Source organism: Thalia democratica, chromosome 6 (genome assembly GCF_965202585.1).
Source record: "Thalia democratica chromosome 6, ktThaDemo2.hap1.1, whole genome shotgun sequence".
Lineage (NCBI taxonomy): Eukaryota > Metazoa > Chordata > Thaliacea > Salpida > Salpidae > Thalia > Thalia democratica.
Genome location: NC_139170.1, coordinates 65,530,424 through 65,551,786, shown reverse-complemented (window position 1 = coordinate 65,551,786; position 21,363 = coordinate 65,530,424). Strand labels below are relative to the sequence as shown.

The window sequence follows — 21,363 nt, the reverse complement described above, 5'->3', positions numbered from 1 at the left end:
TCTCCTTAGTGAATTCTAAAGTGTATTACTAAACTATTTTTAAGACTAAATTTCTTCTTGCATATATCACATTCATGTGCTTTTACTTTGGTATGAGTCAACATATGACGTTTCAAATTACCCTTATGTAAAAACTTCTTCTCACAAACTTCACACTGAAAACCTTTCTTGCGGGTATGAATCAACATATGTGTTTTTACATTACTTTTTCGAGTAAAATTTTTGTCACATATATCACATTTAAAGTTCTTTTCTTTAGTGTGGGTTAGTAAATGAGGTTTTAACTGACCTTTCTGTGAAAATAGTTTATGACAAACATGACATTGAAATTCTTTATTTCCAGTATGTACTACCATATGTCGTTTTAAAAAACTTTTGTTAACAAAACTTTTATCACAATCTTGACACTTGTAGGACTTATCCCCTCTATGAATTCTTTTGTGAACACTTAGATAAGATTTACTTTTGAAATTTTTCTTGCAAATATCACAACTAATACTTTTAGCCACTGTTTTACTTTTAAGTTGACCAAAATCATCCATAGATTTGACTAATTTGGCTGAACTTTAATTAAATTAATTAACTTTATAACTTAAACTGTAATAATTTAGGTTTGTAATACTTAACATGTTTTGTTTTACTAATACCATTTAGATAAAGAAAAGTATTTAATAAACAGGCAATTTGCCTGATTTAATAGTCTACTTTTAAACTGCTAAATCTATTAAGTAAAGTAAGGAAAATATTTTTGTTTCTTTAAATTCAATAGTGATTAAATAAACACATTTTTAAGATTTTTTAACAAGTAAACTAAACAGTTATGTAATATTAGTTATTACTAAAAATACTTTTAAATAAATTCCAATTTTAGTGGTGATTATTTTCAAAATACTTATTCTAGTTTTGAATGAAAAAATACTTTTAATTAAATGGTTAAATAACTAATTTATAATTGTATGATAATAAGCACATTGAATATTGTTTTGAAAGTCTTTTATTTATCAACTTTGTGAGACAATACTTTTTTTAGTTTTTGAAAAAAGTTTAGTTAAATACCAACATTTTTGAGGCTAACATTAAGTTAAGCAAATTTCAATTTTTCATGTTACACACATGCCCAGCTTAAAAATAACATCGATTTAAAGAAAAAAACATTTTTAGATAACTTGATAAGTTAATTGTTAGCATTGTTGCAAGATATCTATAACTTGAAAGCTACGCAATTAAAAACTAATAAAAATTTAGCATGCCAACATTAATTTTATCAAAATCTACTTAACTAGTGTTGTATTTCAGTATACACATGTTTTTTATGTAATAAACAGAACTTTTTTAAATGTGTTTTAATTTCTGATAAACATGGTAACAAGCTATCTATGATGTACAAAAAACTAGAGTGGTTTTTAACAATAATAGTGGACATTTCAAATAACTCGTTACAGAAAACATTTTTCTGTCATATTTAATAGAGTTTGATGTAAGTTATAAGATACAAAATTAATAATTTATCCTTTTTATGATGCCTTATTCAAGTGTAAATGATATACTGAGTTGTATACTTATTTGTTGCACTAAAAAATTACAAATAAATCTAAACAAGCAACAGTGAGTATTTAATTGAATAAACAATTTATATATAAATTAATAAACATGAACTAATGAGTAATTTTGTAGCTGTTATTGATAAATAAGCTTGTACAAAGGGTTGATGTAACTTTTTGATGTAACTAAATAGTACATTAATCACAACATAAGAATTTCATTATATATATTTTTATTTAGATTAATTGTACGTGTGTAATAGTAAACAAGAATTTAGTTTTTTAGTTAAGTGTTTTCCATTATTTTATAAAAATACATTTAAAAATTCAATTAATTACTTTTTTTTTTAAAACTCTAACATTACCGTCAACAAACTATTAAAAAATATAAACTGATAAAGTATTAAACAAAATAAAGTACAGTCTTTTTTTAAACTAACTCAAACTGAGTCATGAAGAGTTTTATATTCAAAATTAAAATTGATTTAAAAATCGTAAATAAAAACAGTTTAGAATTATTAGATTACTTATAAATTAACTAATTAAATTTGAAATAAGCATTGTTAAAACTAAAACACTTATTAGATAGTTTAGTTAAGTTTTAGAAATACTTTTTTGTATAGTTTTTACATCCATTTAAAATTTAACTCTTACATTTACTTAATACAAACTAGATTTTGAAATTTTCTATGACTTTGAGTTTTGTTAACTAAGCAGTTTGTATAAATTATCAAAACTTAAAAAAAAAACTTGAAAACATTAAAAAACACATACAACATAAGGTTTTTATTCTAGAATTTTGTTTTAATTGAAATTAGTTATTTTATTCTAGATTAAAAAAGATATTAACCCCAAATTTAAAAGATTTTATTTTGCCTAAAAACGTATACGAAATTAAATTACTTTCAAGTTAGTTACTGATATTTATGAAAAGTATCAACTAACAAAAGGACAACTTATCTAATAGATGATAATTAGTCATTATATAACAACAGAAAGCTTATTAAGAAAGTTTAAAACTAATGTTAGTTAACCTATTGCACTAATGTTTTGTTGATGTTTCGGTTAAATTTAAGTTTTATATTGTTTTTTATTCCCTTTACTTTAGATTTCTTGGTATAAATAATTTTAAACATTTTTTAAAAGCTTTTATTTTAATTTTTTGACACATTACATGAATTAAATTCAATTTGTTATAAAAAGTGTATAAAAAGTAGTGATTGAACCTAATTATATACTTGTAAGCTTAAATTTCGAATATGTAACATGTTTAAATTCTCACGCATGAATAAGTTTTTAAACAACAATATAAATAACCAACACTGTTGTGAGCGGGAACGGGTCACTTTTGCACGAAGGGTCATTTTTGAACGAAGTGACACTTTTGCACGAGCGTCATTTTTGCACGAAGGGTCACTTTTGCACGGCGACACTTATGCACGCAGGGTCACTTTTGAACGAGGGGACACTTTAGCACGAGGTGACACTTTTGCACGGCGTCACTTTTGCACGGAGGGTCACTTTTGTACAAGGGGACTTTTTTGCATGGCGACTCTTTGCATGGAGGGTCACTTTTGCACGAGGAGACACTTTTGCAGGGTCGTCACTTTTGCACGCAGGATCATTTTTACAAGGCAACATTTTTAAACGTCAAAACTTCTGCACGACGTTACATTTGCATGGCGACATTTTTGCAAAGCGTCGTTTTTGCACATCGTTATGTTTTCACGGATATACGTATGAACTGTGAAAATATTAATCAATCAGTCAATTTTGAACCGAGCTTCACTTTTGCACGCTCCTAATTATTTGTTAGACGATTTTTTATTAATTAATGCAAGTTGTTTTGAATGAATAAAATGTGGTAGATTTATAATGAAATTTTACTGTAACGTTTTTATTTCAAGTTTTACGTAGAACAATATAATAACGAACTACAATACATTAATTCATCTTTATAATCTTAATTTAAATAAACTAGATGAATACACATTCTCTAATTTTAAATAAAAACATTTTTGAATACTAAAAATAAAAATAATCTGAATTTTGTAAATTTTTTAACAGAAAGATAAACTTTATTTATTAAAGCTTTAAAACACGATTCTTTAGTATTATTTTTTACTTATATTCTCTTGATGTTAAAATTAGCCTTATATAGTTGTTAAACAAATATTTTAAATTTGTTTCAATATTAAACAGTTGTTAAATTAAATGTAAGTTAGTTTATTATTAATTTAATATTTAGTTAATTCATGAAGTGTAAAGGTATTTCAGATTTTACTTGATATTTATTTAATTTTTTAATTTTTAATTTAGCGTGAGAAATTAGAAATAATCTAAGCTTGAGATAGCACTTGCTTTTTCAGTATTGCATAACGAAAACAATTTTACCACAAAATCTGATTATGATAAAGCCTTATTTTTATATAAGGCCTTTACGAATAAAAAAATTTAATAAAAACAAAATTTTTAAACTTATTGATGAAAACAGTCTAGAAGTCCGAATTTTTTTATAAGAAATGATGAAATAAATAGATTTATCTTACAAATATTAAAAATTGTAGAATAAGTAGTACGTTTAATAAATACAAAGGAATACTATCTGGTTTTCGTATTATTTTTTATTATATAAATAAGCAATTAAAATAATAAATAAATAGTACGAACACCAGATAATAGACAATCTTTAGTTGTTATCAGGCAAAAAAAATATTATTATCAATACTTCTCGTGATTGACTGTTTGTAAAAAAAAATGTCCTCTTCTTTAAAAGGAACTACAAAGCTTGCGCTTTAAATATGATTAATTTTCTTTACATATACAATAACCTTTTGGTTTAAATTTTCCGATATCTTTTTTATTTGTAACAAAAGTAAACTGCGGTTCAAATTAACTAGTATTTTACTATTTAATAAATTATACTTAATGAACAGAAACAAGGAATATAAATATATCTTTAACATATATAGTTTACGTTTCTATATACGTTAATCTATTTAAAGTAAGGTAATAAAAACAGTTATAAATACGTTCATAGTAGCTTACTATATTCATAGTAGTACAAAAATATTATTTCATACAATTAACTTAATATAAGCTTATACTAGCTTAAAATAAAGTTTTTATTAAACTGTAAATGAAATTCGACATGTATTTACATCAAAAAGATTTATTCAAATTCTAACATTGATAACTACATTCAGCACTCTAATTACAATACTTTTACTGTATCAAAACTGGAGTTTAAACTTAACAAAAGAAAAATAAACTGATCAACTAACGAAATAAAAACTTATACAATATATAACACTCTCTAAGCAATATGATAAAATCAAATAAATTTATAAACAAACTATGTCTTATAAACTTGTATTTTCATAGTTACTATATGATATTTCTAAAAGAATACATTGAGCTAATACATTGAGCATTAAATAATAAACTAAAACATCGAAAATAAATGTAAAAACTTTCAATCGTAAATAAATATATTTTTTGTTTAGTATATAGAACAGTTGAAACTTGAAAACCTCATTTTGTTTGTAAACGAAGCTCTAAGAAAATAATTTTAATTAGAGTTGTATTCATCTATTGACTTAAGGTAGTCATAAACAATACTTCTTTGTATTTTACACTTCAGTTCTGATTGTTGCTCTTTACTTAGTTCTTTATCAACTTATGTATATAGTGATTTCGACCGGAAGCTTGAGTATACAATTTTCCACATTTTGCACAACCATATGGTTTTTCTTTTAAATGAATTCTAAAGTGATTAACTAAATCACATTTCGTAGTAAACTTCTTCATGCAAATATCACATTCATGAGCTTTTATTTTGGTGTGAATCAACATATTGAAGTTTTAAATCACCTTTTCGTAAAAACTTCTGTTTTCACAAATTTCACACTGGTGTTCTTTAAATCCAGTATGAACTAACATATGTGTCTTTATATAACTTTTTTGCGTAAAAATTTTGTAACATACATCACATTTGAATAGTTTATCTTTAGTATGAGTAACCATGTGCTGTTTTAAGTGATGTTTTAATGCAAAATTTTTATGACAAACATGACATTGAAACTCTTTTTTACCATTATGCACCAACATGTGTTTTGTTAAGTAACGTTTAATTACAATTTTTTTGTCGCAAATATCACATCTGTATGGTTTTTCTTCTGAATGTAATCTCTTGTGAAGTTTCAGGTAGTATTTAGTTTTAAAAATCTTCTTGCAGACATCACATGAAACACTTTTAAGAACCATATTACTTTTTTTTTGACCGGAATCATTCATAGTTATACCTAAAGGCTAAAAGTTTGGTTTAATAGTGTTTAAAAAAGGGATATAGATGTATTTATTTTTAATTTAAATAAACTTCTTGTTTAATGATAACTCTCAATCAATAAAAAATATTTGATAAACAAACAAATTCATTATGTTTAAAAATTTCCAATGAATTTGTTATTTGTCATAAGATGAATCTAAAACAGTATATTTTAATTACAAGATAGTACTAAATGAACAATTTTTTTTTGTTTTTGAAATGTGTTAAGACTCGATTTCAATAAAATGTAATTGCTAAAACATTACTAATTAGATTACTTATTGATTAAAAATCACATGAATTGGTCCAACTTAATTTTATTTTCAATTTATTTACTTAGTTTTGAATAATTTTTTTAAGTTTGTTGTATTTAATAAACTTGAACTTAAAACAGTGTATTGTCATTATAAAATAGTAACAAATGATTATCTGTATCTGAAAAACAGCTTATTTTAAAATGTTTTAAGACTTGTTTTTATTAAAAAAATTCTAATGTTGTTCATTAGATTACCTGTTGACTAAAAATTACATTATATAGTCGAAATCTGTTTATAAAGTTAAATATTAGAAATAAAAAAAATTACACAATAAAAATTGCGTACATTAAATTTTATTTCAAATGCAATTTTATAAATAAAATTTACATTTCTTAGAGTTTTTTCACTTCTAACTTTAGAAATTAACTTCTAATTGCAAAGAAATACTCATAATTCTTAAACTTGTATGAAAACATTTATTTTACAAACTTAAAGCTGTTTTTAAAATTATATTTTTGTTCTTAACAAAATTACCTCTTAATTACCTTCTTTTTAATAGTTTTACTAAGATACATGTATTTGAAAATTTTACGTTTTGAATATCTTAAAGTAAGCAATAAACAAAAATTTTACTTTAGTCTATTTGAAAATTTTGGTTTTTAAACACTTATTTATATATCTTTTTTTTCATTTGTAAAAGCTTTGTAGAAATGGTGTTGGGAGACTAAAATTTGTACTAAATTACAAGGTACGAGATGATAAACTAGATATAAAAAAACTTATTAATTAATGTCAATTTTTTTTTTATACTAAAAATTAAGTGTGATTGAAACTGCTAAATAGCTAAGAAACAAATGCTTATTTTTACTACAACAAAAATATTGATAAAAACTTGAATTTATCTAACTTAAGAGATTTTTTTAGTTTCATCATATAAGTAAAATTTCGGAGAAAGGTTCAGACAGCGCAGAAAAAAAACATTATCATAATATCCTAAATATACTGGGTAATTTAGTAAGTAACTTAAAAATTTTACTAGGAAAAGAATTCAAAAAATAGCTGAATTCATTTGAAAACATTTAACATCACATTAAGTTGCTTTACTTTTTATACAAAATTCGTAACCTTGTTGTTTTTTATATAAATTTATGGTTGTTATAATTTGTAATATATTTTTCAATAGTTATCATACTTTTATAGAAAGCCTAATCCGCTTTTAGGAACGTTAAGAGTCTGACTAAAATACTTTTAAAAGTGAACGTTTAAACTTTATATTGTAAAATAAAAGCTTTAATGAGAGCAAATCAATTCGTGTCGTACTTAAAGAAAAAAATTTTTTTTTTAATAAACTTTATGTTTAGTTCAAGTTACAAGTAGTTTTTTTATATTGATATGCTGATTATTTACAATAAAAAACAGTTATTTTAATAGGCTAAAGCAATTGAAGCTGATAATATTAGCATGTGTTGCTTGTTTAAATGACCAAGATGATTTTTTACAGTAGATAATTAAAAAAATAAACTGTTAACGTGTCTGTTTTGGGGTCATCAAACTTATTGTTACAAGTATGTTTTTCTAAATTTATTATTAATAAGAGCATAATTGTAAAAGGAAACTTTCAAAGGATATTAATATTTGAATTTTTTAAATGTATTTTAAATTTTTATACTAAGTTAAAAACGTTATTCTGATTTTTTATATAAAAAAAAAACTTAAGTATAACAAACATTTGTCTATTTTTTGATAGTTAGAAGTTGATTTTATTAAAACAGATTCTAGCACATCTTTTAGCAAAATGCATTCTTTAAAATATTTGTTAATTATAACTTGCCTGTTTTTTTTTACAGAAACTGACCATGTCAGTTTTAATACTTATATACAACATCATTAATATACAATTTATTTAAACATTTTCTTTAAACTGCCACTAAAATCAAATCATTTCATGTTATTTTAGTTTTTAATATTTTCCTATTTGATACTAATTAGTTTTTCATAGAAGTGTATCAATTTTGATATTAAAACTAAATACTGCATGATAATAGTCTAAATAAACCTAAGGTAGACGACCTGAGAAGTTCGATCAATTCGATCATCAGACCACAAACCAAAAGACTTGAGCTTGTGGTCTGATGATTAAATTAGTATTATCAACACTTATGTAAATTAAACTATCGATCTTTATCATAGTTGCAAGATTTTAGTATTTCATTATTGCTATAAAAAACTTTTTAATTATTGTTGTATCTCAGTATAAATGAGTTTTTTTACCTAACAAACATAGTTTTTTAACGTGCATTAAATTCGATAAATATAGCAACAAGCGGGTCAACAAAAAATTGGTAGCTGTCAACTTGCACGAAACGATAAAATTGCACGAAGAAACTTTTGCAATAGCAGACAAATTTGCACAAGTTGATTTTTTTCTTATTTTTATTTATTTAAACAAACTTTTTGTTATTTTTTTAAGCTTTCACTGTTACCCTGGGTCAGTAACTTTTTTTTTTTAATTTAGATTATTATTTTTGCTTTTTATTATCACTGTTACTCCTAACTCTTACCCTCCGCCGATAGCTTTTTTTTTTTAATTAATTTGTTAATGTTTATTCTTTTTTTCTAATAAACTTTTTGATTTTTACTGTAACCCCTAAAGTCAGTATTTTTTTTATTAATATATATTTCTTTATATGTTTTTTTTTACTCTCATTCAAAAATAGCCCTTTTTAAAAAACTCTAACTCGTTCAAATTTGTCTTCGTGCAATTTAGTACCTTCGTACAATTTCGACCCATTTCCCAAAAAAAACAAATAAATTAAAACAAGTACGTGATATAAACTCTTTGTAAAATACATAAGTAAAACAAAATAAAAAGTGTATTTTTAAATAAAAAACAATACTTATACAACGTAAACTTGAGCATAATTTTTATAGATAACAAGCATTAAAAAAACATAACATTATAAATTATGCTTTTTGTATCTTAATTTGCAATAATCATTGGTCAAATAACGTTTTATTGAGAATTCTGGTGCCTGTTGAACCTCTGGTTATAGGTTGGCCACCCATCTGAGACATATTTTGAACCCTGAACTGGTTTGAAGTTGGGTCCTGTACATTTGTAGCATGTTGAATATTTTTTGTACTTAATACTAATTCAAATTTAACATCCTAACCTGGTACAAGTGACCCTATACACTTGTTAGGGTTGTTGTTAGTAATTTTAGTATGATGAACAAACACATCATTGTCTTTATCATCAAGATGAATGAAACTATTTCTCTTGTTATTTAATAAATTAAATTTTTCACACTGAGCCCACCTTGAGGGCTTTATTATTAAAAAAGGTTTATTTAAAGATGCAATACTAGAAGGAGTCCTTCGAGTTTTGCATCTTTAAATAAACCTTTTATATATATATATACATATACATATACATAATAGTTTATTTCAAGATGTAAAACTCAAACGACTCGAGTTTCGTGCCTATGCACTCATCAGCTTCAAAACAAGTTTAAAATAAAGCACAAAACAAAAACACACAAATGAAAGTTAAAAAATGTAGCATAAATAGATAATGACAGAATTTTGAAACTATCAAAAATCATGCAAAACGGCTTGTTCAAAAATTAATTTACCAATCGACAATAAACTAGCAAAAATTCATAACACTTCAGTGAGTAAATATATATTACGACAGATAATTGAAAGAGATAAAGATAAAATTTAAGTACAAAATGAAATTTAGATTATTTTAACATGAAATTAAAACTTGTTAAATTTTAAAAGCGTTTTTTTATATGTCTACAAGACGATACAAACTCGCTTCTTTTATTTAGGCATCTCTTGTTTTTTAGTGCATATACAACGGCTGTTGCTTCTTTGAGACACAGCCAACATATTGGGCTATAGCCGTCACTTGTTTTGAAGCAGATGAGTGAATTGGCACGAAACTCGAGTCATTTGAGTTTTACATCTTGAAAAAAACTATTTTGTTGATAAAGCTCTTAAGGTGGGCTCAGTTTGAAAGATTTAATTTATCAAGTTAAATAACTTAATTCTATATATATATATATATATATATTAATACAATACGTACTAACAAGTATGTATTATTATTACAATAAGTAAACTGTTATACTCAGTATGAGACTACAAATGCTGGTGAAAAGTAATCAGCTTGAATATAAATATCTGGTAAATAAGTACTTTAGGTGAATAATATATTTAAACAACATTTATTAGTTACACATTTTATCTTATACAAAAGTTAAGTTGAGTTAAAAACATGTATTTAACTAGTTATGTAAAATACTTTATTTGAATTACTTATTAAATTACTTAACTGGGTTAATAAAACTATGGATTATAATATTAAATATTTTATTGTAGAGTTGTTCCGCATATTTATGTACAAATTGATACAATAAATTAAGAAAAAAACATAAACTAATATATTAACTAATACAGTAGATAATATAAAGGTAATTAGTTTTTTGTTATACCAACTATACTTAAGAATAAGTAATTTTTACGAAATTAACTATAGTTATTGCTAAGATTACATCAGGGACGTAGCTAGCTCAAAAAAGTTACGAAACTGCAAAAATTAAAACATCTGAAATAACGCGTGATAACATCCTAGCTGGAACATAGCAATTTAAACTACCTCTAATGTTATTGAATTTAATCTAAAATATGCAGTTGTGTTAATACATCAAAAAAAAATGTTGAAGTACGATTGATAACTGTATACAAGGCAATTTATTTTGCTCCAAACCCCCAATCACTCATGTCATACCACTTGTGTAAACCCAGAAAACATTCATCAAAAATAAATATAAAAAATCACAATTTAACTTAAAAATATTTATATTGTTTTCAAAACCAAAAATTTAACATAGTCAATAGTAACAACAAGTTGTGCAAATTTTTGTAAGATAAAATTGTATGATTTTGATTATTGAAGCTACAGCTTCCATTAGAATCAGTTTTGCAATGCAGCTTTTAGACAAATTAAAGCTTAAAAACGCTAAATGTTACAATTTGGATGTATTTAATGCGTTTAATTTTTACGATACTAAAAATGCTTAAGAGTACATATATGTCAAAATTATCTCTCAGGGGTGCACAACGAAGTATAAACGACTACTAAAAGCTATTATAGCAGAGTCTTTTCAAGTTTAAATAAAAGCAAGTTTTTTCGCACATAAGTATACGTTTCTGTAAATTTGCAGAAACATACGAAGCTACGTTCGTAGATTACACTAGATTGAATATCGTAGATTGAAAACATTTAAACAAGTACGAAATATACAAAATTTATAAAAACATTACAGTTTACAGCAATATGGTTATCAAATTTTTAATAAAATTGTAGAAGCCAAAAAAAAAAACGAGTGAGTAAAACTTTATAAACTTTAAAAGAAAATTAAGTTATGGTGATGATTAAAAACTTTACTTGTTCTGTAAATTTATTTATATCTTGAAACCTGTAACTAATAAAGTAAATAGTAAAGAAAAACTGATGATATTTTGTTCATAAGTCTAATTTAAATTGGAAACTTAAGTTTGTGAAAATTTTTTGTTTACTTTATTGTAATATATATAGTTTTAATTCGTTTGTTTTTTGATTTTTAAAACTGTTTTACTATAAAAGTACAAAATTCAAAAATATAGTCTTAGATGCTTATAAAAAAACTTTTAAAACTCATTAGGCTAGAAGTTTTAAAATTTAAACTTTTTTTTTCGTATAATTCCTATGTTTTCTAGCCAAACACAAACATTTGTTCACAATAATTTTACGTAATACTGTTTAATTTAGAAATTAAATACCATACTTCTAAGCTGTGTGTATTAATTATCATAACTTAGAAAACTTAATTAGACACGTTATTAAAAGTTTATAAACCACAAGTTTTTACTTTTTTAATTTTTAGAACTTTGTTTAACTTTAGTCAGTTATTTTAATCAAGTTTAAAACGACTGTCAACTTCAATTTTAAAAGGTATTATTTTACTTAAAAGAATATGTGAAGTTTCTTCTTTTGAGTGAGTGATAAATATTACAATGTATCCACTAACAAAAAACTACTTATTTAAAAGATGATAATAAATCTTTAGATAAATACAAAAGCCTTATTCAAAAAGCTAAATAAAATATGAAGTTAAACAATTATTATTGCAATAATTACTCTTAATATATTTTTGTACATAAATTGATAAATATAATGTTGCTGCTATCCTAATAAAATTAGTTTATTAAGAAAACCTTAGTTGATAAAGGCAAAAAACTCTTTTAAAAATTTACTTGCTATCTTTATCTCCATAACTCAAAAACTTATAAACTAGCTTCGATGATTGAGAATAAAAAATATCAGTTTAAAATTAATAGTCCAATTAGTTTTATAACAAAACTCATTAAGGAATATATTTACATTTTATTCAAAGAAGCAATTTACTTGGTGTGCTCAATACGTAAAAAGATAATTACTTGAGAATACCGATTTTAAAACAACTTTTAATTTCTTGTGTTTTTGAAATTTTTTTAAAACATAGTTCTAATTCTTTTTTAAACCATTGCAACCCATAAGATGTTAACTATTTAACACTGGTAAGTGGTAGGCAATAAATTTTGAGGAAAAGTTTAAGTTCCACATATCTTCTCTTTTAATCAAATCATTAAACAAGAAAAAACTTGTTATTATTTTAGTGATAAAAAGCTTAACAAATCAACAATATTAAAAAAAACAATTTAAATTATTTACTTTTATTAACCATCAACTCATTTACCATTTACTCATCAAGCTTAGTATTTATAAACTTTTAAGTAGATTTATTGTTTAAATAAGCTTTAGTATTTAAATCAATTCGGAAAGTAATTTTATTTTATTTTAATAAGTACATATTATCGTTCAGATTAAACTTAACTTCTTAAAGCTATATTAGAATATATTAATTTGACAACTATAAAATTTTTATCCAAGTTAAATATAAGATATATCGCAATTGAATTTTGTAGCTTACGTACCTTTAATTATAAAAATAAACGGCAAACAGGCTTAAAGTTATAAAGAGACATTGTTTATATAGATTTTATAGCAGACTTATAAACAAAATAACTCAATCATAAATAAAAAAATTATACTAAGTTGTGATATGTCAGCGTAAGATAATACATTGAAATGTTCATAATGTTTCGATAAACTTAGTTTTTAGATAAACTAATTGCTAACAATAGTTCACCTTAGCATTGTATTCAGCTATTGTCTTAAGGTACTCATGAACAATGGTCTTTTGTATTTTACACTTTAGTTTTGATTGTTGCTCTTTACTTAGTTCCTTATGATGAGTTTGTAAATGTCTATTTCTAGCAGAACATTGAGTAAACCATTTTCCACATTCTGCACATCTATAAGGTTTTTCTCCTAAATGAATTCTAAAGTGTCTAACTAAACTACTTTTCTGTGAAAACTTCTTCTTGCAAATATCACATTCATGAGCTTGTACTTTAGTATGGGTCAACATATGTTGTTTTAAATGATTTTTCCTAGAAAACTTCTTCTTACAAACTACACATTGATGTTCTTTTATATCAGTATGACATAACATGTGTGTCTTTACATGATCTTTTAGAGTGAAGCTTTTGTCACATAAATTACATTTGAATGCTTTATTTTTTGTGTGAGTAACCATGTGCCGTTTTAATGCATTTTTAAGTGCAAATTCTTTTAAACAAACTATACATTGAAATATTTTTTTACCACTATGTACCAACATGTGTCGTTTTAATTTACTTTTTTGTTTGAAACTCTTGTCACAAGTATCACATTTATATGGCTTTTCTGCTGTATGAACTCTTTTGTGAAATTTCAGGTGGGATTTAGTTTTGAAAGTATTCTTGCAAACATCACAAGTAACATTTTTAAGAACCATATTATATTTTTTTTGATCAAAATCACCCATAGTTTAAAATTAAGTGCTAAAAGTTTTTTTCAATTATGTTTAAATAAACGCAGAGATTGAGGTATTTAATTAAGTTAGAAAATAACTAATTGATTAATGATAACTTTTTATCAATAAAAACTGTTAGATAAAAAAAAATGCTTGATTTAAAAATTTTCATCTAAATTTGTTAAACTTCCCAAATAAAAGGTGAAAACAGTGGAATATATTTTAAGATAGTAGTAAGTAAATATTTTATTTATTTTTAAAATAACAACTATTTTGACTATTTATAATGACTGATTTTTTAGAATATTTTTTCTATTATTATTAGATTACGCGTTGACTAATTGTTACATGACGTGGTCAAGTTAGTTATACAACTTAAAATAAACAAAAAATTGTAGTAGAAACTGTGTAAAATTATTTTTAATTCAGATGCAACAATTTTCAAAAAAGCTTACATTTTTGACCTTTTCTAATTTTCAAATTCTGAAATGAATAGTTAGTTGTAGAAAAACAACTATAGTTTTCAAACGTGTTTTAAAACATTTTATTTTACAAAAGTATTATTTGTTTCAATATTTATACTGTTGATCTTATAAAATTTTGGCTTTAAGTTGCCTTTTATCAAAAAGTTGTACTAGAATGCACATATTACAAAACTTTACGTTTTAGAATCTTAAACTAAGCAATATTAAAAAAATTTATTTAGTCTAAATAAAGTGTTGGTTTATAAACACATAAATATTTTTGTTTAGGTTTGCTTTTTTTGTATATCTGAAGTAGGTAAACTAACATCTGTAGAAATTTTCAAAGATATGAGATAATAAACTTGACAAAAAGCACTTCTTAATTGTTGACAACTTTTTTAATTTTATTTTAATTATTTCAATTTAAGTTTTATTTAAATTGCGAAATAGCATATAATGAAAACTAATTTCTTTTTTATCTTCATAAAAAATTTGTCGAATATTTAAATTTAATAAACTTGAAAGATTGTTATTGTGTATTCATTATACAAGTAAAGTTTTAGGAGAAAGGTTCAGATAGGGCAGAAGAAAACACCACTTGAATACCTAAATAAACAAAAATAATTAGTTAATAAATAAAAAATTACTATGAAAACAATAATAAAACAGCTAAACTATTCAAAAAATATTAAACAGCATTTAGACTTCAATACTTAAGTGAAATTTATCGTAATTTAGATTTTTTTAATCTAAATTTATGGTTGTCATATGTTAAACTGTATCATTTTGAGGTATCATGTTTTTAAACGTAGCCCAATCTGCTTGAAAAAATTACTAAATGAAAATTTAAATTACATTTAAAGATCTTTTCAAGTTGAAAATACTCTTCTTAAATGTAAAATAAAGGTTTTATGATAAAAAGAAAATCAGTTTGTGTCATACTTAAAAAGGAAACATCTTTTTTATTTTAAAAGAAACTTTATGTAAAATTTAAGTTAAAAGTAGTAGCGTTATAGTTATACGAAGATTTCTTAAAATAAACTATACAGTTGTTTTATTTTAAGCTTCTGAATTTTAATTTTGAGCTTTTGAAAAAAAAATTTCTGAGCTACAGATAGTTTTTTTAAGCATGTGTTATACGATTCGATGAGCTATAGGTCATGTTTTACACTAGATTCTTATAAAAATGCCTGTTTTTGTAATCATTAAACTAATTATTACTATGGTGTTTTAAATTTATACCTCTGTTTTCGGTAAATGTGTTAACTTAATTTTTGCTAACGTAGTTAAAACAAAACGGTACAATTTAAAAAACAAAGTTTGTGTTGCTATGAACAGAGTTGCTTTTGAGAAACTTCTTCCATGTTTTTCTGAGTATTCTCCACGTTTTTGAAAGTAGACATTTTTGGGTCTACTTTTAATTCCAAGTTAAGCTTAAGAACTGTGTTATGTATTAAAACAATATTGAAAAGATAATGTAAAGCTACTAAAAGTTAAGGTTTGTTTTTTAATTTGATTATAAATATTATTATCTATATAGTAAAATTATCTATAATTTTTTAACTATAAAGTTAATTTTTATGTCAATTTAAAATTTTACTACTTAACATGTGAAATCTATTTAAAATTCCAGACTTGATTATTTTAATAATAATAAAGAACGATAATTACTAAATGATTTAGATTTTTAATAAAATACTTATGTAGAATTAATGTTTTACAATTTATTTCATTTAAGAATTAGACAATACTAATAATTTATGAAGACTTTGTTAAAAATTACTTTAGATGACTTAGTTTTAAAATTGATTATAACTTATTAGCAATATGAGTATAAACCAAGACAGCTTATTAGATTCTCTTCAATCATCCACAAATTATTGTATTTTTTGATGTTTCGTCATTCGCATTTGTAACGTTTATTTTTTATATTAAACTCCCAGAAAAACATTTAATTAGTCAACTAGATTTAACCAAATAGCAATTAAACTTTAAAAAGTTCTGAGTGATTAGATGCACAAAAAGTTTAATAATTAAACAAAGAAAATATTTATTTTAAAAACTAAAACATTATTTTAGCGGATTTGTTTCTGCTTCAATAAATCATTAAATCGCACATTAATTACTAACATAACTAATTAAACTAACCGCAACTAAATGCAATTTCCTTATAAATAATGAAAATTTACCTAGCAAAAAAACCAAACTTAAATAGTTTTTTTTTATTATAATAAAATGTACCTTAAACTAATAACAAATTTAGTAGTTTATTAAAAGTATATATATTAAAATACTAAATTTAAAGTTTATAAATTATTAAAGTTTTATAACCAATACTACATAATTATTATAATTTAGTGATAATAATTGTTAATATAAAACAGTAAAAAAAACTCTCAGTTGAATAAAAAAAACTTATTTCTTTCAAAAGGTCTTATTTCTATACACAAATAGCTATATAAAGTAATAAACAAAACTAAAGCATCGTAGATTAGTGCATAACATTAAATTATTTCACACAAATTATATTATCGAGTGTAGTGCACAACTGTCCAACCGATTTAGTTTCATAACAAAAAAATTGATTTGAATTTAATTTAGTTATCGTCTTAAGGTAGTCATCAACAACAGCTTTTAAAATTTTACATTTTGATTGCTGTTTCTTGGTAAGTTCCAAATTAAAAGTGTGAATATCATGTTAAATTCTATGAAAAAATAAAAAAAACATATAATCTCTGAATCTTACGTATTTTGAAGTAAGTCTAATTAAAAAATATTTTTAAACAGACTTATAAATTAATTAAGTTTTTTATATTTTTTGCTCTTAAATGAGGGTTTTTTAAAAAACTGAAATAGCTATTTCATATAAATTAATAAACCAAAATAGATAATCACAAATACACTGTGTTGTTCGTTATTATACATAAAAAACAATTAAAAAGTACATTTATACAAATTTAATTTCAAGACAAACAGCTAACAATACTTAGAACTGTATTTAGATATGTCTTAAGGTAGTCATGAACAATAGTTCTTTGTAATTTACACTTCAGTCCTGATTGCTGTTCTTTACTTAATTCCTTATGACAGTTACTAATATGCTGATTTCGACTAGCAGGATAAGTAAACCATTTTCCACATTTTGCACATCTATAAGGTCTTTCTCTTAAGTGAATTCTAAAGTGTCCGACTAAATCACTTTTCTGACTGAATGTTTTTTTGCATATATCACATTCATAAGCTTTTATTTTAGTATGAGTCAACATATGTTGTTTCAAATTATCGTTTAGTGAAAACTTTTTCTGACAGACTTCATACTGATATTCTTTTATTCCAGTAAGAACAAACATATGTTTCTTTACACTACATTTTTAGGTAAAACTTTTATCACACAAATCACATTTAAATATCTTATCTTTAGTGTGAATAACTAAGTGTCTTTTTAAGTCAGATTTCACAGAAAAATACTTCCCACAAGCATAATATTGAAATTCTTTTATTCCACTATGTACCAGCATATGGTTTGTTAAGCTGCTTTTTTGAGAAAAATTTTTATAACAATTTTCACACTTGTATGGCTTTTCTCCTGTATGAATTCTTTTGTGAATTTTCAGATAGGATTTACTTTTGAAACATTTGTTGCAAACATCACAAATAATACTTTTAGTATTCTCCATGTTTAAAATATACTTAATAACTAAAAACCGTGAATAAATTTTAATATAAATATAGTTTAAAGTTTCACTTATTCTTTAAACGTGTAACATTTACAGTTACATTTAGTGTTCTTAAAAAACAAAAAAAAAAGTTTTCTGGTATGAAAAAGAATAAGTTAAATAAAAAAATGAATTAAGCCTATTTTTTATCATGGCTCTAAAAAAATATTTCTATCACATTAACCTTAGCATTTATTGCTTGACTTATACAACTTCATTTTTTATTATTTTTTAATCAAATTTTAGATGGTATAACTATTTACAAGTTTATAGTTTCATTATGAATAATTTAAATTGAAAAGTAACAGAATATTGACTATTAGAAAAAATTAAACAGTTATCATAAGTTATATTAACAATAATAAATAAGACAATTTTATAACCAACCATAAACACTAGTGAAATTGTATATACTTATTTTCTAAATTCAAACCGATATAGAGAACCAATTAATCTAATAAAAAGATCGAATCTGTTTCTAACAATATTTATAATGTGTTTATGAAACTACGAAGTTGATTGCTGTTAATTTATAGACAAAACAAATGTACTAAAAATCCTTGGTCCTAGGACCTGGTGTACCGAAAAACTCTTGGCTGTCCGGTAATACACCACTTTGATATAGTTTAATATTTTTTCCATGACTAAAAATTATTTTTGAAGGGAGTCTAGAAGTTGTATTAATTTTAATTAAAAATTATCAAAATAAAACATACACGTAACTTAAATAATTAAAACTACTAAAAATTAACAGTGAAAAACATATTATAAATTAAACAAGATCTTAAGTCAGACTTTCCTAAACTGTACCAAAAGGCTCTAAATTGAAACTTACACTGGATATTTTGAAGTTGTAAAGTTTGGCGTTTTTAAAAGTAGTTTCGAAACTTATACTAGACATTATGAAACAGTTTAGAAAATTTATGGGGTTACAAGCCGTAAAAAGTGGTAGCCACAAGGCCATAATTTGAAACTTACACTAGATATTCTTGAGTTGATGATAAAGAGTAAAAAAAAATCCAAGTTAACTGTAGTTTTTAAAAAAAAACTTGTAAACAACGACATAGCCTTTTAAATTTCTTTAAAGGGGACCTTTTAAAAAAATAATTTGGAAACCCTGCTCTAAGTGCTTATGCACTTTATTAAATTTTAGTCTATAGCTACCATCATAAAGCCTAATACAAACATGTTTAAAGCCAATAAGTTTACAAACTTCTATCTCCCAAAACTAAAATACTCACTATAAAAACAAACAACATATTTTGATATTAGAAGTCTTGGGTATTAATTTAAGTATATATAAACTTATATTCAACCCATTTAAGTTTTTTAAAATATGTTGTACCTCCTTGTACCTTTTAAATTTACACAGTACACATAATAAATTACTAGTTTTTGTTAAGTAATAACTAAAAAAAAAATATTTACCATGCGTTTAAATTGTGTTTATTCAAAAAAGTTAGATTACGGTTATAAAATATTACTTATGCTTTTTATTATTTAACGACTTTCGCATTTCAACTAGTTGTCTTAGTAGAAATCGATTAAAGTTAAAATGATGTGGTGCACTTAAAAAAAAAAGTGTGCTTTTAATATTCAATATTGACAATAGTGGATTTGAAAAAGATTGCTTAAAACTTTACAAGTTGACTTATACTGTTTGTATGTAATTATAATAGTTACGACAATCTCAGGTCACTTAGGCTAACCAGGACAACTCATGCTAGCTTTGAATTGTTTAAAAAAGCTGGTTTATTTTGATTTTAAATCCAAACACAGCATTTTTCGGCAAAAAAGTTCGTACTTAGTTTCATATTTAGCTAGATTTTTAAACACTGCAATTTTTTGCAAAATTGTGTGTAAAATACCGGCAATGTGTACCTAGTTGGCAGGTTACTCTACGTAATAAACATTTGATCGCATACAATTAAAACCTCTAACTTATTCTTTTTAATTGTATTTTGAGTTAAGTTGTGTTCTTTATAAATATTTTTAATTTTTATTGTCGATACTTATTAAAAAAATGTGTTAATAAAACTAAAACTAAAAAAAAACTTTATATTAAGTCATCGAAAATAACTGCTAAATAAACATAATTAAATTTAACAATGTCAACATTTGTTCAAGAAATTTTTAAAAACGTTCACAATTAATCATAAATGCTTTTTATAGTCCAAAATAGTATGATTGTTTTTGTCTAAAACTCTACATAACTTTGTTATTCTTAGTTTGATTTTTATACAATAAATTAAATGTCTCTACTTTAAAAAAACAAATAAAGAATAGTATAACTTTTAGTATTTTAAAATTTTTATTTGACAAATAAGTTTTTTTTAAGAGCTAGTCTAAGAGCTTAAATTGAACTTAAAAATGCTTCTTCAATTACAATTTGTTTTTAGTTTTTTTTAAACATATTTGTATGGTATTGATATAATGAAGAACTTAAACAATTTTTTTGTTATTTATCACAGCCGCTTTAAGTAGGAATCTAAATGGTAAATTTCGAGTTTTTTGTTGTTATTTTTAAATTATATTAATACCTGAAAGCTTACGAAGTATAAAATCTATTCAAATCCTTTTTTAACACAACGCTTCACTGTAACATTAATCTTTTTTCAGTATGTTGAAGGTGCTTATAAGTAAATTTTTAAAACAACAATATTTGCTTTTTTAATACTATTTTTCACTAACTTCTTATATTTTCTACATTTATTTCTAAGTCTACTTTATGTAATTTCTAATATACGCTTTATATAATTCAATTAAAAAAACTATGTTTGCAATTTCTTTTGGTATTTTAAAGTTTTAATTTTAAAGATAATTTAAATTTTGATGTTTTTATATCTGAAAAGTTTATGAAGTTTTCTATTATTTTCAGGTTTTGGCAATTGTGCGGAAGCTTAAGATAGTTTTTTTTCATGTATGAACGATTTCTCGCAGCAGTAAACTTAAATTTATTAAACTAAAATCTGTTTTAAATAATTTATAACAACTCACTTACAAAAAACAAATAAAATAAAAAGTCTTTACCTCAAGTGTCCTAAAGTTTGCTCTTAGATTGGATTTTGCGAATTAAGCATAATTTTTAAATGACTAACTTTTGTAACTC

At 23.8% G+C, this 21,363-nt stretch overlaps 1 protein-coding gene across 1 annotated transcript; it reads right to left on the bottom strand.

The window, feature by feature from the left end:
* Positions 1-5: 5 nt before the first annotated feature.
* Positions 6-5,837, bottom strand: LOC145839358 (uncharacterized). Its single transcript, XM_082946939.1, has 2 exons — positions 5,650-5,837; positions 6-447 (listed from the first exon to the last, which is right to left on the bottom strand). Exons 1-2 carry the CDS (start codon positions 5,835-5,837, stop codon positions 6-8), a joined length of 630 nt encoding a protein of 209 aa, XP_082803065.1.
* Positions 5,838-21,363: the final 15,526 nt, after the last annotated feature.

Bases quoted from the DNA above. Each gene is read 5' to 3' on its own strand.
- LOC145839358 (XM_082946939.1), bottom strand. From the start codon at position 5,837: ATGAATGATTCCGGTCAAAAAAAAAGTAATATGGTTCTTAAAAGTGTT. The intron at 448-5,649 runs GTTGGTGCATAA...ATCTTATCTAAG, and splicing joins CGTTACTTAACAAAACACAT to TGTTCACAAAAGAATTCATA.